Source organism: Octopus bimaculoides, chromosome 15 (genome assembly GCF_046866305.1).
Source record: "Octopus bimaculoides isolate indiv1 chromosome 15, ASM4686630v1, whole genome shotgun sequence".
Lineage (NCBI taxonomy): Eukaryota > Metazoa > Mollusca > Cephalopoda > Octopoda > Octopodidae > Octopus > Octopus bimaculoides.
Genome location: NC_142942.1, coordinates 9798632 through 9821082, shown reverse-complemented (window position 1 = coordinate 9821082; position 22451 = coordinate 9798632). Strand labels below are relative to the sequence as shown.

General features: G+C 39.4%; 1 protein-coding gene across 18 annotated transcripts in view; it reads right to left on the bottom strand.

Moving 5' to 3' along the window:
• Positions 1–22451, bottom strand: part of LOC106876859 (cytosolic carboxypeptidase 2) — a 54615-nt gene that overhangs the window by 13532 nt on the left and 18632 nt on the right. For all 18 annotated transcript variants that reach the window (XM_089363384.1, XM_089363391.1, XM_089363394.1 and 15 more), the window contains 10 exons: positions 20584–20711; positions 18039–18171; positions 14820–14947; positions 13053–13173; positions 9818–9955; positions 8283–8393; positions 5273–5442; positions 4411–4573; positions 2528–2629; positions 172–297 (listed from right to left, as the gene is read on the bottom strand). In XM_089363384.1, coding sequence (XP_089219510.1) covers positions 172–297; positions 2528–2629; positions 4411–4573; positions 5273–5442; positions 8283–8393; positions 9818–9955; positions 13053–13173; positions 14820–14947; positions 18039–18171; positions 20584–20711 — 1320 coding nt within the window. The remainder of the gene's footprint in view (positions 1–171; positions 298–2527; positions 2630–4410; positions 4574–5272; positions 5443–8282; positions 8394–9817; positions 9956–13052; positions 13174–14819; positions 14948–18038; positions 18172–20583; positions 20712–22451) is intronic.

The following is a 22451-nucleotide window of genomic DNA, read 5'->3' as shown; positions in this document are numbered from 1 at the left end:
TTTTCACAGATCACTTTTTACACACACTCACTCACACACACATACATACAGTGGAAAAATTAGGATAAACGCAAGTATATATTACTATTAGTTTGTATCAGAGAACCATGGGCAGTTTCTGGCAAGTTGACAGCAAAAGAGTTAGATGAAAAGAAGTGAAATTGCTTTTACCTGAAATTTATCTAAGTTGACATAATCAAGAAGAGTATGGAGGAAAGATACTCCCAGCATTTCATAATCGCGAGTGTTGAAGTGGAAGCCCCTTTTCTCTCCAATAGTAGAACCACAACAGGAAACCTGCTCAAAAAACAAAGAAACAAATCATTGTTAGAATAATTACTATAGGTGACACAGACATGGCTAATGAGCTGGTATCAAAAGGTTCCCGGATTAGTTATGTTTAATAAAAAATAACTTAGTTACCTAAGTTTTAACATTGTCTTCAAAATAGTCCCCTTGTGCAGCTATGCATTGATCCCAGTGTTCCCGCCAGTTTTGGAATCCGGCCTAGAAGTTGTTTTCTGTAAGTGAGTCAAAGACCTTCTGTGAGTTGTTCTGGGTCTCAACAATGACCTTTGAGCTGCATTTTCAACTTAGGGAAGAGATGGAAGTTCACAGGTGATAAATCTGGTGAATAGGACAGGTGTGGAAATGATACCATGTTGTTATTGGTGAGAAACTCATGAGTGAGGAGAACTCAGTGACAGCATACATTGTCATCAGGAAGAATCCAATTCTTTGCATTCCACAGTTCCAGTCACTTTAGCCAAATGTCCTCCGTCAAATGCTTCAAAACATCACAGTAGAACTCTTGATTGATGGTCTGGCCCTGGGGGATGAATTCTTGATGCATAATACCACATTTCCGATGGGGTGATGCTTGTTGTAGGTATTCCAGGGATGCTCTTCTGCTTTTGAAGCACCCATACCACTCGAAACCTTGTGTACAATCCATTGCCTCATCACCGTAAGTTTGCCAAAGCATGCTCAATGTCTCTGTAGCAGACTTCCCAAGTTTAAAGCAAAATTTGGCTCTTTGTTCTTGTCCATGACAAAATCACAGACTACAGCATACACATGACCACAAAAACACAAATTTCACAACTTGTGAAGTAAATAGAGAAATGTCACTCAGCACATTGCCTTACAAAGGTCACTGCTAGCTTTCACAGTGCACACAACCAAGTGCTGACACCTGTTGGTGTGCTACAAAACTAATCAGGGAACTTTTTGATACCACCTCATATGGTTAAGTGGTAGGTACAGGCCTATATACACTGAGTCACAAAAGAAATGTGAGATGTGTGTGACTGAAATATGTCTTAATTTCATTATTCTTTTACTCTTTTACTTGTTTCAGTCATTTGACTGCGGCCATGCTGGAGCACCACCCTTAGTCGAGCAAATCGACCCCAGGACTTATTCTTTGGAAGCCTAGTACTTATTCTATCGGTCTCTTTTGCCGAATCGCTAAGTTACGGGGACGTAAACACACCAGCATTGGTTGTCAAGCGATGTTGGGGGGACAAACACAGACACACAAATATATATATATACATATACATATATATGACGGTCTTCTTTCAGTTTCCGTCTACCAAATCCACTCACAAGGCTTTGGTCGGCCCGAGGCTATAGTAGAAGACAGTTGCCCAAAGTGCCACGCACTGGGACTAAACCCGGAACCATGTGGTTGGTAAGCAAGCTACTTACCACACAGCCACTCCTGCGCCTATGTTAGAGATAAATTTTGAATGATCTGATAAAGTCAATTTCTTGGATGCATTTTGACCACGGTCTATGGGTCATTGTCATGTGTTCTGGTAGTGGGCGGATCCAGCACATCGAGATTGTAGGGCGTGACATGTGCCTTCTTTCTGAATTTTACAAACCATCTTCTGCATGTTCTTTTATTCAGGCACTCTTCTCCATAAGCTGAGCAAATATTTTGAGTCACTTCAGCCGCAGAGATCCCTTTTTTTAAACTCATAAAGCATTATGTGCCCCAAATGCACCTTAGACAATTCCATGTTTGAAGAGTTATAATTAGTGAAATTTCAATTAGATCTACCAGATCTAGTGATCATCTACAGACCATCTCTCTCATTAATAGATGGGTTTTGCTAAGTAAAAAAGAAAAAAAAATGTTTCTTATTTTATTTCTGCTTGAAATTTCAAGTAAATATTGTCAGTGAAGTGACATAAAATAGCTGGAATACAACAACCTGAAGAACCAGTGAAAGAAGGAGCCTCTAAATGGTCGCTTGATCTGCTAGAAATAACAGCTAAATTTTCTCAAAAATCACATCCATTTATTTTACAAAAGGAAAGGACATGTCAGATAGTGTAGACCTAAATATTCATAAATTTATGGGATATTCAAGTCTGGAATTACCACATAATCATAGGCCTGTTCGATGAAGGCTGACCTGGGGTTAAACAACAACAACAACAACAACAGTAACATCAGTATCAGCATCAACAACAACAGTAGCAAAACAACAAGAGAGGTAAATGAAACACTAGCCTCAAACGTAAAGCTGTTTTTGATGCCAAGTTTCCACATAATTACACGACTTGTGCGTTTTCTACTCCGTTGAACTTTAAATTTGCAAGAACTAAACAGGAACTGCAACAAAGAAGAAAAGAGAAAAATAAATTCTACAGAAAGGTCTGTGCACAAAAACCAAAAGGACAACATAAGAGAAGAATGGATTTCATTGAATTTTCAAAGTTTCAAAGAACATATTTCATATATAGGACACCAGTGTGGATATGTGGCTTAGAAGTCTGCTTTCTATCTACGTGATTCCAGATTCAGTGCCACAGTGAGACATCATGGACAAATATGTCTTGGAGTATAGCTTCAGGTTAACAATATTGTGAGTGAAATTTGACAGATGGAAACTATTTAGAAGCCTCATTTTATACAAATTATATTTACAAATATATATGTATCATCATTATCATTATTTAACATCCATTTTCCATGTTGACATGAGTTGGACAGTTTGATAGGAGCTGGCCAGTCAGAAAGCTGTCTGTTAATTAATTTGTAATCAAAATATTATCTTATTATTAAAGTAGCAAGCTGGCAGAATTATTAGCACACTAGGAAAAATGCTTAGTGGAATTTCATCCATTTTCATGTTCTGAGTTCAAATTCTACCAAGGTCAACTTTGCCTTTCATCCTTTCAAGGTCGATAAAATAAGTACCAATTAAACAATAAGGTCGATGTAATTGACTTGCCCCTCCCCACAAATTTCAGGCCTTCCGTCTTTAGTAGAAAGGGTTATTATTATTATTTATTTATTGCACACAGGGGGCTAAACATAGAGGGAGCAAACAAGGACAGACAAAGGGATTGAGTCGATTACATCGACTCCAGTGCGTAACTGGTACTTATTTAATTGACCCCGAAAGGATGAAAGGCAAAGTCGACCTCGGCGAAATTTGAACTCAGAACATAACAGCAGACGTAATACTGCTAAGCATTTCACCTGGTATGCTAACGATTCTGCTAGCTTGCTGCTCTTATTATCAGTATTATTATTATTATTATTATTATTATTATTATTATTATTATTATTATTCAAAATCGCTGACGTGGCCGATGACAGTACTGCCTGATTGGCACTTGTGCCAGTGGAATGTTAAAAGCACATCCAAATGTGGGGTGTAACCTGCCCACTTATGAGTACCCCTCATTCACTGGACAATGAACTTTGCTTGCGAAGACTTATTGAGGCAAGTGAAAACTAATCAAAACCGCTAACGTGGTTGATGACAGTACGGTCTGCTGGCACTAGTACCAGTGGAATGTTGAAAGCATATCTGAGCGTGATCATTGCCAGAGTCACCCTACTGGTACATGGGAAACAACATTTGAGTGTGGTCGTTGCCAGTGCGGCCAGACTGGCTCCAGTGCAGGTAGCCCGTAAAAAAACCTTTTGAGCGTGGTCGTTGTCAGAACTGCCTGATTGGTCTTCATGCCGGTGTCACATAAAAACACCCACTACACTCTCGGAGTGGTTAGCATAAGGAAGGACATCCAGCTGTAGAAACTTTGCCAGATCAGATTGAGCCTGGTGCAGCCTCAGGCTCACTAGTCCTCAGTCAAACCGCCAACCCATGTCAGCATGGAAAGCAGATGTTAAACGATGATGATGATGATGATGATGATGATGTGGTGAGCTGGCAGAATCATTTGCATGCCAGACCAAATGCCTTGTGGCATTTCTTCCAATTTTTCATTCTGAGTTCAAATTCTGTCAAGGGTGACTTTGTCGTTTATCCTTTTTTCACACTGGGGTTAACGTAGCCAACTAGCCCCCACCCTCAAGATTTCAGACCACGAGCTTATAATAGAAAGAATTATTACAATACTAAGAAAAAATAAACTAATTACATGATTGGGTGCATTTTTGGCAAGCAGATATGGGAAAACCTTTTCTTGGACTAGTTTCCTTTCTTTCCGTCCACGTTTCTTACAACCATAAAAGAATGCATTGTGTTTCCGGCTGTGACTATGAAAATCACAATACATAACAACCTCTAGTTTGTTTAGTAACCTGAAAATACAACATTATTTTAAAACATATACATACATAACCAGAAATGGCTCTGATCAAAGTAGCATCAATTTTTTAGGTCATTCAATTTTTCTCAAATGATCAATAGACCAATTGAATAAACCAATCAGTAATGAACTTATAATGACTACTGGAAACAGCTGTAAGCCAAATATACTCCAATGGAGGAAATATATGTAATGACCTTTATTTATTGGGTTGGTGCATAATTATTGCAGTATTTTTTTAACAAAAACAATAACAACACATAACAAAATCATCTTTAAATGATTATTCTGGAGCATATTCACCACCTCCTTCAATTACTGCTTTCCATTTGCTTGGCAAATGGTCAGAGCGTCATTTAAAGATGTTTTTGTTAAATATTGTAATTGTTTTTGTTGAATAAATACCGCAATAATTATGCACCAACCCAACATAGCTTGTCTTATATGTGAGAGAGAGAGAGAGAGAGAGAGAGAGAGAGAGAGAGAGAGAGAGAGAGAGAGTGTGTGTGTGTGTGTGTGCCTAACCTCCAATGATAGTCTAAAAAAATACAGTCACATAATCAAAATCTCAAGGCTACAAGAAAATGCATGATTAATTCAAAACAATGTTAATAAATAAGCATTACATTTGGCAGAGTAATCTGAATGCTAAAGGGTTAGCGAGGTATATAAAACAGAAATACAATTTTACTTTTTCACCATACTGATGATATTCCCAATCGTAGGAAATTGGCCTTCCAATGTAGGCTTGTAATTTCTATTTAGATCACGACCTGACAAGGAACAACGGTAGTTTCCAACAATGACACCATCAGGATTCAGCATGGGTATGACTTTAAAGACAAACATTTCTCTCAGCAGCTACAATGAAAGATATACGAATGCTTCAATTCATACATACATATATATGCGTGTGTGTGTGTGTGTTTGTGTGTATATAAGTAAATATGTATGTATGTATACAGTGAATACATATTGGAATAATACAGATTTGAATTGATGTTGCTACCAAATCAATAACACCATGTGACTTGCATTGACCAATAGCAGTCCAGCATCCAGATGTCTTCTTGGACTGGTCTCATTTGGTTTTTACAAGACTAATGACAGAAGTTCGTTTTATGAAACTTTAAGCTGCATGGAGCTGAATCAAACTTATTAAAGTGGTTGGCGTTAGGAAGGGCATCCAGCTGTAGAAACTCTGCCAAATCAGACTGGAGCCTGGTGTTGCCATCCGGTTTCACCAGTCCTCAGTCAAATCGTCCAACCCATGCTAGCATGGAAAGCGGACGTTAAACGATGATGATGATGATGATGATGATATATATATATATCTATGGTCTGATCAATAAATATCCGGACAGTTGACATAGTAATAAAGCTAAAGCATGCAGTGAAGCTGTTTGGCACAGATTGACCTTAAACTCTGCTGTGCACGCGCACTAAGTTTTAACATTCTAGCTCACTTCTGTTGTTTACAGCAGTGCTCAGAAGCAAGGTGTATAGCGTGTGATCATCACATTGGCCATGACAGAGAAAGTTGACAGGAGAATCTGCATCAAATTTTGCCAAAAGCTTGGAGATACCTGCTCAGAGGCTTACACAAAGTTTCCAAAAAGTTCTCATTGTTCTTGACACAATAAAGGAGATCTTGTGCAACTGAAACCTGGGTGTCTTTTTGGTCAGCTGAAAGTAGTTGTGGCACAAACTAGGCATACATGCGTCTCATACCCAAATCTTCTGTGATAATGGACTGAACTGAACCTTAACTAATCTGCACACCCTCTGATATCTCACAGATGGTGATTCGACGATTTCCCCTCATAGCTGCACACATATCTGCGATGTTTTTCTGTTTTGCTGGTTGTAGGTCTCCTAGAACGTTCATCAATATCAACATTCTTTTAGCCATCTTGGAAACAGCTGAACCACTCGTACACTTGGAGATATGCTGTGCTTGAGAAGATCTGGCAAGCCAAGTGAGACTGTAACTGTGGCCTAGGCCAGTGCAGAATAACTGGCCCATTTAAGAGTACCCTTCAATCATTGGGCAATAAACTGTGCTTGCAAAGACCTGTTGAGTCAAGAGTAGTCTTTGTCGTAGCTGATGCCAGTACCACCTGATTGGCACCCATGCCAGTGGCATTTAAAAAACACCATTTGAGCATAGTCGATGCCAGTACCGGCTGACTGGTCCTGTGCCAGTGGCACATAAAAAGCACCATTTGAACGTGGTCGTTGCAAGTGCCGCCTGACTGGCTCCCGAGCCGGTGGCATATAAAAAGCACCATTCAAGCGTGGTCAATGCCAGTACCACCTGACTGGCCCTCGTGCCAGTGGCATGTAAAAAGCACCCACTACACTCTCGGAGTCATTGGCATTAGGAAGGGCATCCAGTCGTAGAAACTCTGCCAGATCAGATTGGAGCCTGGTGCAACCTTCTGACTTACCAGCCCATGCCAACATGGAAAGCAGACGTTAAATGACAATGATGATGATGATGATGGACATCTACATATATATATATAACACACCTATATACATATATGTGATTTTGCTGTGATTAAGAAGACATGCCAAGCAAAGTGAAATCACAGTTGTGGCCAGTGCCGGTGACACAAAAATGACACCCATGCAGTGACATGTAAAAGGCACCCACTACACTCTTGGAGTGGTTAACATTAGGAAGGGCATCTAGCTGTAGAAACCAAGCCAAATCAGACTGGAGCCTGGTACAGCTCTTTGGCTTACAAGAACCAGTGAAATTGTTTAACCCATGGTAGCATTGAAAATATGTTAAATGATGATGAAAATGATATATATATCCACACACACATGCATAAACATATACCTATACCTCCCATTCTCCTTTGTAAGCTTGTAAACTTACCCACCCACTCACCCTATCCAATCCTTGGTCTCACTTCACTTATGTATACCTCCCTGTGACCGGAGTGAATCTCCCGGACACATCTTCCCCATCTTTCTCTCTCTCTCTCCTACTGAAGTAGTTAAATATTGTTTTGACTGCAAGATGTCAATTTCTGCCCCCTCAACTCATACCCTTTCAGTCTGGTACAAAGTCACCTTCCTCAATACTGCTCCTTCCCTCAGTCCAGGGGTATTGTCTTGTAAGTTATTTGGTGACCTCTCTGTTGCTGGTGCCACACAATAAGCAACAAGTCCATGCTGTAAAGTGGTTGGCACTAGAAAGGGCATCCAGCCATAGAAACCATGCCAGAGCAGATGACAGGGATTGTTGCAGTTTTCTGACTTACCAGCTCCTGTCAAACTGTCCAACCCATGCCAGCATGGAAAATGGATATTAAATGACAATGGTGATGATGATGATGATGATGATGATATGGTAGAAAACAGAGAAAAATATATTCAAACTTTAACAAAATGAAATGAAACAGACCTTGCTGGTGCTATTGCCATGTAAAAAATACTCAGTCCACTCTGTAAAGTGGTTAGGGTTAGGAAGGACATCCAGCCATAGGGACCATGGCAAAGTAGACAGCGGAACCTGGTGCAGTCCTCAGGCATTGCCAGCTCCTGTCAAGCTGTCCAACCCATGCCAGCATGTAAGATGGATGTTAAATGACGACAATGTTGATGACGATGATGATGATGATGATGATGATGATGATGATGATGATGATAAAGATATTTCGTAAAAATTAAAAAATATATTTTACTTTGGAATACTCTGAATCCGCTATCAAAACATCTAGAAATCCTTTCATTACCCAACTGGCATTGCTTTCTCCAGGGTGGACACGGCATGTTACAAACACAGCTTTCTTGGTCTAAAAGAGAAGAGAAAACAACATGGACAAACTGAAATGGTTGACAAAAATTCAGTACATGAAAAAAAAAACAAATAAAATCTAATGCCTGGCAGTTAAACAAATGCAAATTTCTGTGTGGTTAATTAATTAATCCTTCCTGCTACAGACACAAGCCCTGAAATTTTGGGGGAGGTGGCTAGTCGAGTACATCGGCCCCGGTACTCAGCTGGTACTTCATTTTATTAACCTTGAAAGAACGAAAGGTAAAGTCAACCTCGGTAGAATTTGAACTTAGATCACAAAGGCAGCTGAAGTGCTGCTAAGTATTTTGCCTGGCATGCTAACGATGCTTTGTCATGTGTTATTAATCAATATTGGTTTCAAATTTTGCCACAGGACCAACAATTTCAGAGGAAGGGGTAAGTCAGTTTACATCGACCCCTAGTGTTTGACTGGTACTTATTTTATTGACCCTGAAAGAATGAAAGGCAAAGTCAACTCCAGAGGCATTTGAACACAGAACATAAAAATGGATGAAATGCTGCTAAGCATTCTCCGCAGCATGCTAATGATGTTATTAATTAATATTGTCTCAGAAAAAGAAGCTAGTGAGTTGCTATTTAGTACTGTTTGTCACTGTGGAGGTGCAATGGCCCAGTGGTTAGGGCAGTGGACTCGCAGTCGGGTGATCATGGTTTCGATTCCCAGATCAGGCATTGTGAGTGTTTATTGAGCGAAAACACCTAAGCTCCACGAGGCTCCGGCAGGGGGTGGTGACGACCCCCTGTTGTACTCTTTTGCCCCAACTTTCTCTCACTCTTTCTTCCTGTTTCTTGAGTAACGCTGCGATGGACTGGTGTCCTGTCCAGCTGGGGGGGGGGGCACACGCCATAGAAACCGGGAAACCGGGCCCACGAGCCTGGCTAGGCTTTGAAAGGGCGTAAGAAGAACTGTTTGTCACTGATGTCATAAATAACAAGTAGGCTCGTTAAAAAATAATTATTTGTGATAGAATTAGTAAAAGTAGCAAAAGGCAATCTTAACATGAACTTAATGTGGATGTCTTGTTTGAATGCTAAACATTGTAGTATTACGCCTTGTGTGATCCTTTCATATTGTTGCTTGGTGCATAAAAACACAGACTTGTAGCAGATGAGAATCATCTGCTATGGGCTGGTATGCAGTCACCAGATGCCTCGCACTGAAGAAGTCCAATAGACTGAAATAACGTGACCCGGCAGTTCCAGTGCCTATAACAGGCAATTCTCATCTGCGGCAATATATGTCTATGCTTTAATGCACCATGTGTCCATATGAGAGGACCTCTCAGTGCCACTACCATAGCATTCAGCATTCTAACAGGACACCCACATTAACCTGGATATAAAGATTGCTACACACACACTCACATGTATGTATGTATTGTTACAGGATAAACTCACCTGCATCTGAGCAGTGTCTGATATTGGATTTGTTATAGTCAAAATATAGATGTTATTTCCTGCTAGAGTTCTGCAGAGGATTCGTATGTTGAAGAATTTGGATATCTTTGGATTATTGGCACACTTGAACAGGTATTCCTATATCAATAATAATGATGATCATCATGATAATCCGCATGACAAAAGCAGAAAATAGTAGTATTAGTAGCAGCTGCAGCAGTAGTAGTAGCAGTAATAGTTTCTAGCAAGCATCAGGTCTTAAATTAGTGATGATTATGTAGAACTGCAGTATATAACTGGTATTATATTTTATTAACCCTTGAAAGGATGAAAGGTAAAGTTAAATCTCAACAGGAACTGAAATCAGATCAAAGATGTAGAAAAAACCCCACAAAACTTCTTATCCAACACTTTAACCATTCAGCCAATCCATGACCCACATAATCATCATCATCATCATCATCGTTTAACGTCCGCTTTCCATGCTAGCATGGGTTGGACGATTTGACTGAGGACTGGTGGTAATAATAATAATAATAATAATAATAATAATAACAATACAGATAGATAAATTAAGGCCAATAGACCAGATATAGTTGTCAAAGATCATGAAGGAAAAAAAATGCTTTCTAATTGATGTATCAATACCAGCAGATGACAACGTTTCTCTAAAAGAAATGGAAAAACTTTCAAAATACAAAGACCTGGAAATAGAGGTAACTCAAATGTGGAATCTAAAAACAGAAACAATTCCTATCATAGTAGGTGCCTTAGGTATAATAAAAAAATATTCTGACAAATACATAACAAAAACACCAGGACTTACAAATATATATAACATACAGAAAATTGCACTACTGGGCACTGCACACATCCTACGCAAACACTTTCAATACAGTAACCATAAGAGCATCACAGCAAACCACAGCACATACCAAAGGCACACAGAGCTGCGCTCGGTAGTGAAGTGAAAGCACGTTATAAAAATAAAACTACTGAACAATAATAATAATAATAATAATCTTTTCTACTAAAAGCACAAGGCCTGAAATTTTGACCCCAATGTTACAAATGTGTCGAAAGAAAAACTGGGCATAAGAAGCAGCAGATGTCATGTACAAAAGAGAAGAATGTGTGGGTATGGTCATGTGATGCAGATGGATGAGGACAGCTGTATAAAGAAGCGCTGATTGCTGAAATAGACGGAGCTGTGGAAGAGGGAGATCCAGGGAAATATGGGATGAAGTAGTGAAGATTGACCTCAAAATGATGAGCTTCACACAGATGATGATAAAGGACCGAAATAAATGGTGATATTCTGTGCTTGAGAAGAACCATTTATCTCAGCAAAAACGAGGGGGCAAGCAAAAGCGAAATCGGGATGGCATCTGTGCCCAGCGTCGCCTTTCTGGCACTTGTGCGGGTGGCACATAAAATACACCACTTTGAGCGTGGCTGTTGCCAGTACCGCCTGACTGGCCTTTGTGCGGGTGACACGTAAAAGCACCCACTACACTCTCTGAGTGGTTGGCATTAGGAAGGGCATCCAGCTGTAGAAACTCTGCCAAATCAGATTGGAGCCATGTGTAGCCATCTGGTTTCACCAGTCCTCAGTCAAATCGTCCAACCCATGCTAGCATGGGTTGGACGATTTGACTGAGGGCTGGTGAAACCAGATGGCTAGCATGGAAAGCGGACGTTAAATGATGATGATGATGATGATGATGATGAATCCCTCCATCTGTCTTCGAAATGTGGTACTACTTGTTCCTCAGAAGTCATGTGCAAGAGAGAGAAATGTGTGGGTATGGTCATGTGATGTGGATGGATAAGGACAGCTGTATAAAGAAGTGTCGATTGCTAAAATGGATGGAACTGTGGAAGAGAGAAAGATCCAGAAAAACATGGGATGAAGTAGTGAAGATTGACCTCAAAATGACAAGCCTCGTACAGATGATGACAAAGTACTGAGATGAAGGGTGATGTTCTCCATCTAAACAAAAATGAGGTACTGTTAAGCTTTCCCCCGCAACTCATCTTCTAATATCCAACCCTCCATCAATCTTCTAAATGTGGTACTTACTTATTCAAGTGCTGTAAATGATGCCATTCATCCTTTTATGCTTCACATTACATCCCTACTACTGTCCCTTATCACTTCTTCCTCCACCCTAAACCACTCTTATTTCCTTCATGTTCCCCTCTGCAAACTAATATTCACTGGTTCCACCTTAACCTCCATCTCTGATCCTCTGACACATTCTAGCATACTTTCTGACTCACCCAACCTTTCTGTTCCTCTATCTCTAATCTTCCTCTCTTATATTAACCTTGTATTTTGAGAGTAACCCCTCACACATCTTCTTTCTCTCTTTCCAGCTGTGAAAGCCAAGTATTCACCTCTTCAGCAAAACACCTCTTCCTGTCCCTCTATCATATTTTCACATTCTCCAATACTATTCCTGATTCAGTTGAAGGGCTCTCGTCTTGCGAGTACCTGGTGACCTCATTAATGCTGGTGGCATGAAAAAAAAAGCACCCAGTACATTCTGTGAAGTGGCTGGCATTGGGAAGGGTATCCAGCTGTAGAAACTAAGCCAAAGTGTGGATTGGAGATTAGTACAACCTTCTAGCTCATTTGATCCTGTCAAACGATCCAACCCATGCCAGCATGGAAAAAGGGATGTTACATGATGATGATGATGATGATGATGACACACTATAATACATAACCATGTACTTCCTCTATAGCAAGACACCTATTTCTACCTCTCTGTTTCTTTGTCTCACTTTAACCTTTCATCATCTGGCACAAGATCCTCTCCTCCAATGCTCCCTCCCCTCTCAAAATCCCTTGTCTTGCAAGTTATCTGGTCACCCTGCCAGTGCTGGTGCCACGTAAAAAGCATCCAGTCCACTCTGCAGAGTGGTTGGTGTTAGGAAGGGCATCCAGTCATAAAAACCCTGTCAAAATAGACACAACAGCCTGGGGTAGTGTTCTACCTGGCCGGCTCCCGTCAAACTGCCCAAGCCATACCTGCATGGAAGTCGGATGTTAAACAATGATGATGATGATGATATAATATAATAAAATATAGTATAATGTAATATAATATAGTATAATATAGTATAATATAAAGTAATATAGTATAATATAGAACAATATAATATAACAATATAACATAGCATAATATAATATAAAGAATACTCAATACTGTAGCTACAGTAGTAACACCTGCAGGTCTGAATATGTGTATGGGTAGCTGTGGGCAAAATAGACAGTGTCATAACTGTATGGAAACTTGAAAGTCCATGTCAAACTATAAGATGATTTTCTTTGCGAGGTATCTTCAGAACTGTCAATGGAAAAGCAGAAAAATTAATTCTATTAAAGATTTATAATCAATTCTTTAAATGAAGCAGATATATGTTAAATAGAATATGAAGAAAAAAGGAAAATTAACCTTTGAAAATTAGAAGCATATATATATATATATATATATATATATATATATACATTCATTCTTTGAATAATAATATTTTATAAGCTTAAAGCATATAAGTGATCACCATGTATTGACTAAAGAAAATAGTCTAATACTGGAGCATATAAGCCCTCGATGGAAAAAAGTGGGTTTCCGTACACGTGCCCCAGTATTAGACTATTGTTTTTGGTCAATACACAGTGATTGCTTATAAGCTTTAAGCTTATAAAATATTATTATTTACAGAATTGTCACTCATCATCGCTTCTCAAATCATCACAGAAAATGCACGCGCACACACACACACACATATCATTATCATTTAACATCCGTTGTCCATGCTGGCATGGGTTGGATGGTTTGACCATAGCTGGCAAGCTGAGGGGCTGCACCAGATTTCAGTCTGATTTTGCATGGTTTCTATGGCTGGATGCCCTTCCTAATTCCAACCACTCTGAGAGTGAAATGGGTCCTTTTTCATGCTACTGGCTCAGGTGCAAGTTGCGTGACACCAATATCTGCCATGTCTATGATTTCACTTAGCTTGATGGGTCTTCTTCTCAAGCACAGCATATTGCCAAAGGCCTCAGTCATTTGTCATGAGGCCTCAAAAGCACTCAAAAGGTGCTTTTTATGTGCCACCAGCATGGTTATTAGTTCTGCGACAGGTGCTTTTTACATGCCACTGGCACAATTGCTTGTGCCACGACACCAGCACCAGCCACATTGCCTCTGTGAGGCCCAACACTTGAAAGGTGCTTTTATGTGCCACTGGCATGGGTGCCAGTTAAGTGACACCAACAATAGCAACAATTATGATTTCACTTAGCTTGACAGGTCTTTGCACATATATATATATGTATACCCTTAGGGGTTAGACTAATGATCGTAAGGTCACGAGTTCAATACCCAGTGGTGCAATGTCTTTGAGCAAGACACTTTATTTCACGTTGCTCCAGTCCACTCAGCTGGAAAAAATGAGCAGTACTTGTAATTCAAAGGGTCAGCCTTGTTACATTCTGTGTCAAGCTGAATCTCCCTAAGAACCACATGAAGGGTATATGTATTTGCATAATTCCACCAAATAGTCTGGACATTAAAATAACCTTTTTAGGTGAATTATACAAAATATTCTATAATTATATACGTAATTATAATCAGGGATAAGCTAATTGCTTCGCCACATACCGAAATTAGAAATAGATGCTAATGTCATTTCAACTACCATAAGTATCTCCGAGACAATAACATACTTTTTTATGTAGGCAAAAAGAAAAATGATGAATGCACACGACTAACCAGAGATGGAATGTTTATTCAGACAAAATAAATTATTATTGTTATTTATTCAGAGAGATCTTGTCCTCCCCTTTTACTTCCATGAACTATGTATGGAATTGTGAAGCACCCAGCAAGTGCTAATCTCATTTTCCTACACACACATACATACATATGAGTGAGCATAAAATTATAAGACAAATGATGAGGAATTAGAAAGAATTTTCAACCAAACTTACTTGAGATTGCTTTTATAGTATTTGATGTTATATCCAATCCTTTGCCAACCAACTGGATGAATGTGATTAACTGCAGACTTTTCACTGTACATCAAAGGCTTCATTCCATAATTATAGAGACTGGTACTCTGCAATAAATGTCAGAAATGTAATTGTAAATTTAATTTCCAAACTCCAGTGGTTCAAAAGGCAGCAATCATTTTCTTGTTTACATATTTAGGTATTTTCATAATTTTTGTCAAGTGGGAAGAAGCAGGAAGATTTGGTTGCTATTTCTAGCAGGTTAAGTGACTTCATAGAAGCTTTCTCATTGACTTCCCTTTTATCTTTTACTTGTTTCAGTCACTAGACTAATGACCATGCTGGAGCACCCCTTGCAGAATTTTAATCAAATGAATCAACCCCCAGTAATAATTTTAAGCCTAGTATTTATTCTATTGTTCTCCTTTGCTGACCCACTAAGTTATAGGGAAGTAAACACACCAACACCGATTGTCAAGTAGTGGTGGAGGACAAATACAGACACAAAGCACACACACAAATACATACATACATACCTACCTACATACACATATACATACAGATATACGACAAGCTTCTTTCAGTTTCCGTCTACCAAATCTACTCACAAGGCTCTGGTCAGCCCAAGGCTATAGTAGAAGACACTTGCCCAAGGTGCCACACAGTGGGACTATAGTAGATGACACTTGCCCAAGGTGCCACACAGTGGGACTGAACCCGGAACCATGTGGTAGGGAAGCAAACTTCTTACCACGCACCCATACCTGAGACTTGTAAGCATAGACTTCCTTGTTGTTTTTTATTTTTTTAATTTGTTTACAAGATTGTTATTTTGAAATCATGATGATAATGGAGATGATTTTTAAAATCTATCAAAATTATTATTTCAACTTAGCCTTTCATACACCACCTTCAATGTACTTGTAGAAATAGGTAGTGGTAAACTGTAGTGAATTGAATAAAACAAAAATAACAGCTTGGTGCAGTCCTCATAAACTGCCATTTCCTATTGAACCATCCAACCTGTGCCAGCTTGGAGAATGGACATTAAATGATGATGATGATGATGGTGGTGGTGGTGGTTATGTTGATGACGATGACAATGATGTGAATCGAATTAAACTGAAGTGAATTGAATTAAATTATTGTGAATTGAACAAAGCAAATATTACAACATGGTGCAGTCCTCTAACCTGCCTTCTCCTGTTGAACTGTCCAACCTGCACCAGCTTGGAAAATGAACATTATCGGATGATGATGGTGATGGTGGTGGTGATGTTGATGATGATGAACTGAACTGAATTAAACTGAAGTGAATTGAATTAAATTAAACTGTACCAAATTAACTTGCAAGGAACCAAAATTATATTGTAATGAATTGAATTAAATTGCAGTGAATTGAACTGAATTAAACTAAACTGAATTAATTAAATTGTGATGAATCAAATGGATTTTGTAGTGAACAGAATTAAATTATGAATTGAATTAAATTGTAGTGAATTGAGAAAAAAAGATTATTGCTAATACATCAATACTTTATTAATCAGTCTAATTGGTAAGAATGCTGAGATTATAAGCAGAATGTTCATGGACAATTAGAGGTGCTATACAGTCACTATTGAAATCTCAATGCAGGTTGGAAACAGGTCTCTCTCTCTCTCTCTCTTTTTATGGTCCATGAGGATATTGTGAATACAAAGTGATTACATATCTTTTATCTTTTACTTGTTTCAGTCATTAGACTGTGGCCATGCTGGGGCATAGCCTTAAAGAACTTTTAAGTTGAATGTATTGACTCCAACACTTTTTTTTTTTAAAGCCTGATACTTATTCTATTGGTCTCTTTTGCTGAACTGCTAAGTCACAAGGATGTAAACACACCAGTACTGATCATCAAGCAGTGATGGTGGTGGTGGTGGTGGGGTGGGGGACAAACACAGAGACAAAGACACAGGCACACACACATATGCATACATATAGTACAACCCATACCAGCATGGAAAATGGACGTTAAATGATGATGATATATATAGCAGGTTTCTTTCAGTTTCTGTCAACCAAATCCACCCACAAGGCCTTGGTCAGCCTGAGGCTATAGTAGAAAACATTTGCCCAAGGTGCCACTCAGTGGAACTGAACCCAGAACCATGTGGTTGGGAAGCAAGCTTTTCACCACACAATTATAACAATATTGGCTAAAGATCTACAGATATATTCTGAGGTACTATGTACTACGTAGTATATCTATAGTACACTTATGAGCCAGAGGTTAGAGTGTGTTAATAACCAACTTCATGCCAATCCTTTGGGCAGCCTTGATGCACTGTAAAATGTCTGAGTGTAGCAGCTATCCCATGGAGCAATACTCTGCTGTGGGTCCCACATGAGCTTTGCAGAGGACCAGTAGTTTTACTCTTTCACTTGTTTCAGTCATTTGACTGCAGCCATGCTGGAGCACCGCCTTTAGTCAAGAAAATCGACCCCAGGACTTATTCTTTGGAAGCCTAGTACTTATTCTATCGGTCTCTTTTTACCGAACCGCTAAGTTACGGGGACTTAAACACACCAGCATCGGTTGTCAAGCGATGGTGGGGGGGACAAACACAGACATATAAACTCACATACATACATCTATATATATACATATATACGACGGGCTTCCTTCAGTTTCCGTCTACCAAATCCACTCACAAGGCTTTGGTCGGCCCGAGGCTATAATAGAAGATACTTGCCCAAGGTGCCACGCAGTAGGACTGAGCCCGGAACCATGTGGTTGGTAAGCAAGCTACTTACCACATAGCCACTCCTTTGAAGTGTAAAATTGGCTTTTAACAGGAACCTTAGTTGTTGTGATGCAGTCTTTGCTAATTTAATACTTAAGCATTTAAATCAATCATATCCGGCCTAAATATTCTAGCTGTTTTATGTTCAAACCAACCATATCCAATCTCTCATACCTACCCGACAATGCCATTCTAAAGATAAACAATAACATCATCAAAACCTCAAAGCTATGACAAAACATGAATAATTCAAAACAATGTGAATAAATAAGCATTACATTCAACAGAATAATCTGAATGCAAAAGGGTTAAAGATATGAATTTAGCAGGAGATATTCTCAGTGATGGCTGGACAGAAAATCAAAAATGACTAATATAACCCCCCCCCCCCAAACAAATGAAAAAACATCTTTACCTTCATAAGATTAACTATGGTAAATCTGTATGGCACATTTTTTCTGGTATTGGTCACTTGGAAATAAAACCATTGAGTGTGACTCCTTGTGTACAGGTCACAATGAAGATATAGCTCATAGTCATTATCTCCCCTGAAAGAAATCAGTGCACATGAAGTTAACTTTAGTAGGGAAGATAATAATAATAATAACAATAATAATAATAATAATAATAAAAATAATAATCAATGTAGTAACTTTGACATATGTTTAGAGGGAAAATAATATATAACAACTCCATCATCATCATCTGCTGTCATTGTCATCACTGCCATCATCACTATCACCAAAACCTCCATCACTTTCCCAGCAGCAGCAGCTCCACCACCACCACAACCACCATCATAACCATGACTATTACCATCATCCTTGTCATTACTACTATCACCACGGTAACAGCCATCCACTACCACAACCACCATCACCAGCACCGTGACTACACTCGCTTCTGCCATCATAACCAACACCACCTTCAATATCATTGCTACTACGACGACGACCACCACCACCAACACAATATCCACCTCAGTCAACAGCACTAGTTGTTGATGCTACTGTTACATATTACCAGCGCTAATGGTAACATGTAATCCAGCACAACTTTTTTTCTTTTTTTACATGGTTAAGTAATCAATTGACTAAACCTGGCAATCCCACCACAAAGTTAACCTAGTGAGATGGTTGCTGGAAACCCCATGAGGATAGAAACAAAATCTGTCAAAAAGACGTCTGGATCCAGCATAGAGTCAACTATTTAGAAACACTGCATAGGGATACAGAAATATTCAAGATGGGAAAGGAGTGCTTTATATCCTCTTTGGGAATTATAAACCCCTAATTCTTGATAGAACACATGTTTAGGTGAGGGGTTGATAGAGCTCCTTAACTGCCCCTCTAGAGACAACCTATCTGAACTGTCTTGCAGAGGAGCCAAGAAAGACAAAGATTTAAGAAATACATACTGAGAGAAAAGCAAGCTGTGGTGGTCGGCTTTAATGGCAGTTTGTGACTGACTAGATTTCTGGCTGTTTCCTTCAGCTACAGGGAGGAGGTACTAGGTACAGGGAGGGGTTACACTTGATACTAGATCAAGCCCTTTCACAGTAAAGGTAATGATACAGGAGAATGACCATCCTTTATAATTCTACTATAAAACATCATTGTTCATGTGCCTTCTCCTGTAATGAGGATCATAGATCTTTAGAGAAGTCAATATCATTATGAGTGAGCCAAGATGACTAATTTCTCCTCTTTAAAGCTGCAGGAAGTTGCCAAAAGTCTACTCAGCCAGAAAGCGCATTGAAGCTGACCCCCACAGCTTGTTTTTTCTTTCTGAGTGTATTCTGTCTTTCTGGACCCTAACTGTTATATGGACTGTTAGATTTGTTTGTTGTTCGTCTGAAGTCCCATATTTCAATGTGGTTCGTCTGCGGTCCCTGTTTCGTTGCTGTTTTGAGTGACTGTCGAGGTTGAATGTTATTGGGATATATATGGCGAGGAAGACATTCTTGTTTCTTGATAACTAACATTCGGTGAGTGAGTTCTTTGTTTATAGTTAATAAATAAATGTGATAACTAAGTTGTACAACTCGTGTTTTCTCTGCAAGTTTTCGAGAGGAATACAACACTAACCCTAACTCTAACCTGCAAGATAGCAAGCTAGTGCGGATAAGTTTCTCCTCTATTGTTAAGAAGCCTTATCTACCCATCTCTTAGACACAAATATTCTGGTGACAATTAGTGGTCTTATAATGCTTATTCCTCATCTTGAGTATTTCTAAATTCCTGGGCACTACCCCCAAATAGTTAACTCTATGTTGGATCCATACATCCTTTTGACAGGTTTAGTTAGGGCATATCATCATCATCATCATCGTTTAACGTCCGCTTTCCATGCTAGCATGGGTTGGACGATTTGACTGAGGACTGGTGAAACCGGATGGCAACACCAGGCTCCAATCTAATTTGGCAGAATACACAACAATGATAATGAAATAGTGCCACTGCCATTGTTTCATTGTTCTATACAGTAAGTGTAGCATAAGTGGGATCAATTGCATTCCCCCAGATGTCTGTGTGACAGAATATTTTGTTGCTGGTCTTTCACCCTTTAGCATTCAGATTACTCTGTCAAATGTAATGCTTATTTATTTGTGTTGTTTTGAATTAATCATGTGTTATCTCGTAGCTTTGAGATTTTAATGATGTGACTGTTTATTTACAGAGTGACATTGTAGAGCAGGTATGAGAAGCCAGATCTGACTGGTTTGATCATAAAACGATCAGAATATTTGGGTTAGATATGGTCGGTTTAAGTGCTAAAGGGACAAAAAGTACAGTCGTCAAAGACCCAACAATTAAAGAAAAAATGAGCTGTTCAAAGGATCCACAGTTCAAAGAGAAGATGGCTCTCATCAAATCCAATGACCAACATGAGCAAGCAAGACACACAAACACACACATACACACACAGAGTGTTCAACGCAATGAATTATTATAACTCACACCCTAACAGCTCTGGCAAGGTTTCCACTTTCGAACCTTGATTCAAACTGTAATTCTGTTGCAGCTAAATAGGTTACATTTTGATAGTTGTTGGTGAAATCGGAAGTTTCTGGATCGCAAGGCAGGGCCTTTATTAAATACAAATTACAAACAAAAGTCAATTTTTTAAACTTACAACTTTATATCAGGACAAAGATTACTTTTAAACTCTTTTGTGTAATTTCCCAGGATTGATACATCACCCATATCAGATTTGGTATCAGAATATTTATTGTAATGTTCTTTGAGACAGTGGAGATCCAATGAGGCAGGTGCTTCAAAAACAATTTGAACCTAGCTATAATAAACATCATCATCATCATCTTCATCATCATCCTTTAATATTTTCCATGTTGGCATGGGTTGGATGCTTTGACCAGAACTGGCAAGCCGGTGAGCTGCACCAAATTCCAGTCTGATTTCGCTTGGGTGTCCTTTCTAAAACTAACCACTTTACAGAATGGACTGGGTGCTTTTTATGTGGCACCAGCACTAGTGAGGTCACCAAGTAACTTGCGAGATAAATGTAGGTCCCTCGACTGAGAGGGGGAAGTGGTATTGAGGGAGGTGGCTTTGTGTCAGGTGATGAGAGGAATGATAGAGAGACAATAAATGGTTACCCTGATTGGAGGGGGAGAGTGGGAAACAGAGAGGAGGAGAATGGGAAATAGTGAGAGATAGTGTTGTTGTGCCAGGGTTTATTCTCAAGGTATAAGGAGGTGAATGTAAATGGAGTGTGTGAGCAAGAAGTTCATGAGAGTGCAAAGAGGGAGAGAGGAGTGAAGGGAGAATGCAATGAGTAGTGAAATATAGGTATATAGAGGAGCAACAGGACACCAATGATATAGTTGTAAGAGGAAGGATAGGAGAATGAGAGAGAGAGATGACAGAGCAGCACTGGGCTGCAGGAATTGGGGTGCAGGTGGGTGGGTGAGACGAGCATAGTGTATGAAGAAAAGTAGTTTGGTTCGTTGGGGTGGGACATGTGAATTAACGCTATGAGGGAACAGACCTGATGGAAAATAACAGATGAGAAGAGGTAGAGATCAGATGTTGAAGATGCACAGAATGACTTGCATTTCCTAGTCCCCCACCAACTCTCCCTGCAATAAATGACCCTGGCTTTTCTATACTGTTCTGGGCCTGAATAGCCCTTTTAGACACTGGCACCCTTTGCAACCATCAAGTTGAAGAGGCTCAATCACCGGTTACAGATTGGCTACTCAGATATATGTTAACACTGCTGACAATAGGTGGAATACACAGTGCTTTCAGTAATCAGCTTTGCTAAAGCAAGTGGATCTTCTCAAGCACCTCATATTAGACATCTCAGTCCATTGTCATCTCTCAGTGAGGCACAACATCTTGAGATCAGCCCTCACTACTTCATCCCATGTCTTCCTGGGTCTCCCTATTCCACAGGTGCCATCCACTTTAAGCATTTGGGAGGTAGGCAACAACTGCAGAGAATGGTTAGAGCTGAAGAGTAGATGCAAGAAGTGATGTGTGCGTGTGCGTACCATTGTCTAGGCATCATGGAAAGGTACTAAATGAACATCATCATCATCACACTAGCAAGGTTGTGCATTTCCAGTTTTCTGCGAAAAACCTGCCTAGATATGGGATAATATTGCTCACTAGGAAACAGAAAGGGCATCCAGTTGTAGAAAATCTGCCTCAACAAATTCCATCTGACTCATGATGATGGTGATGAAACATTTAGTTCCACTGATAATAAATATATCAGTTTATAAGCCTAAGGTGCAGGACTGTCATTAATTTCAACATTAATAAAGGGCTGTGATCAATATACTGCAATGTGGCAAAAT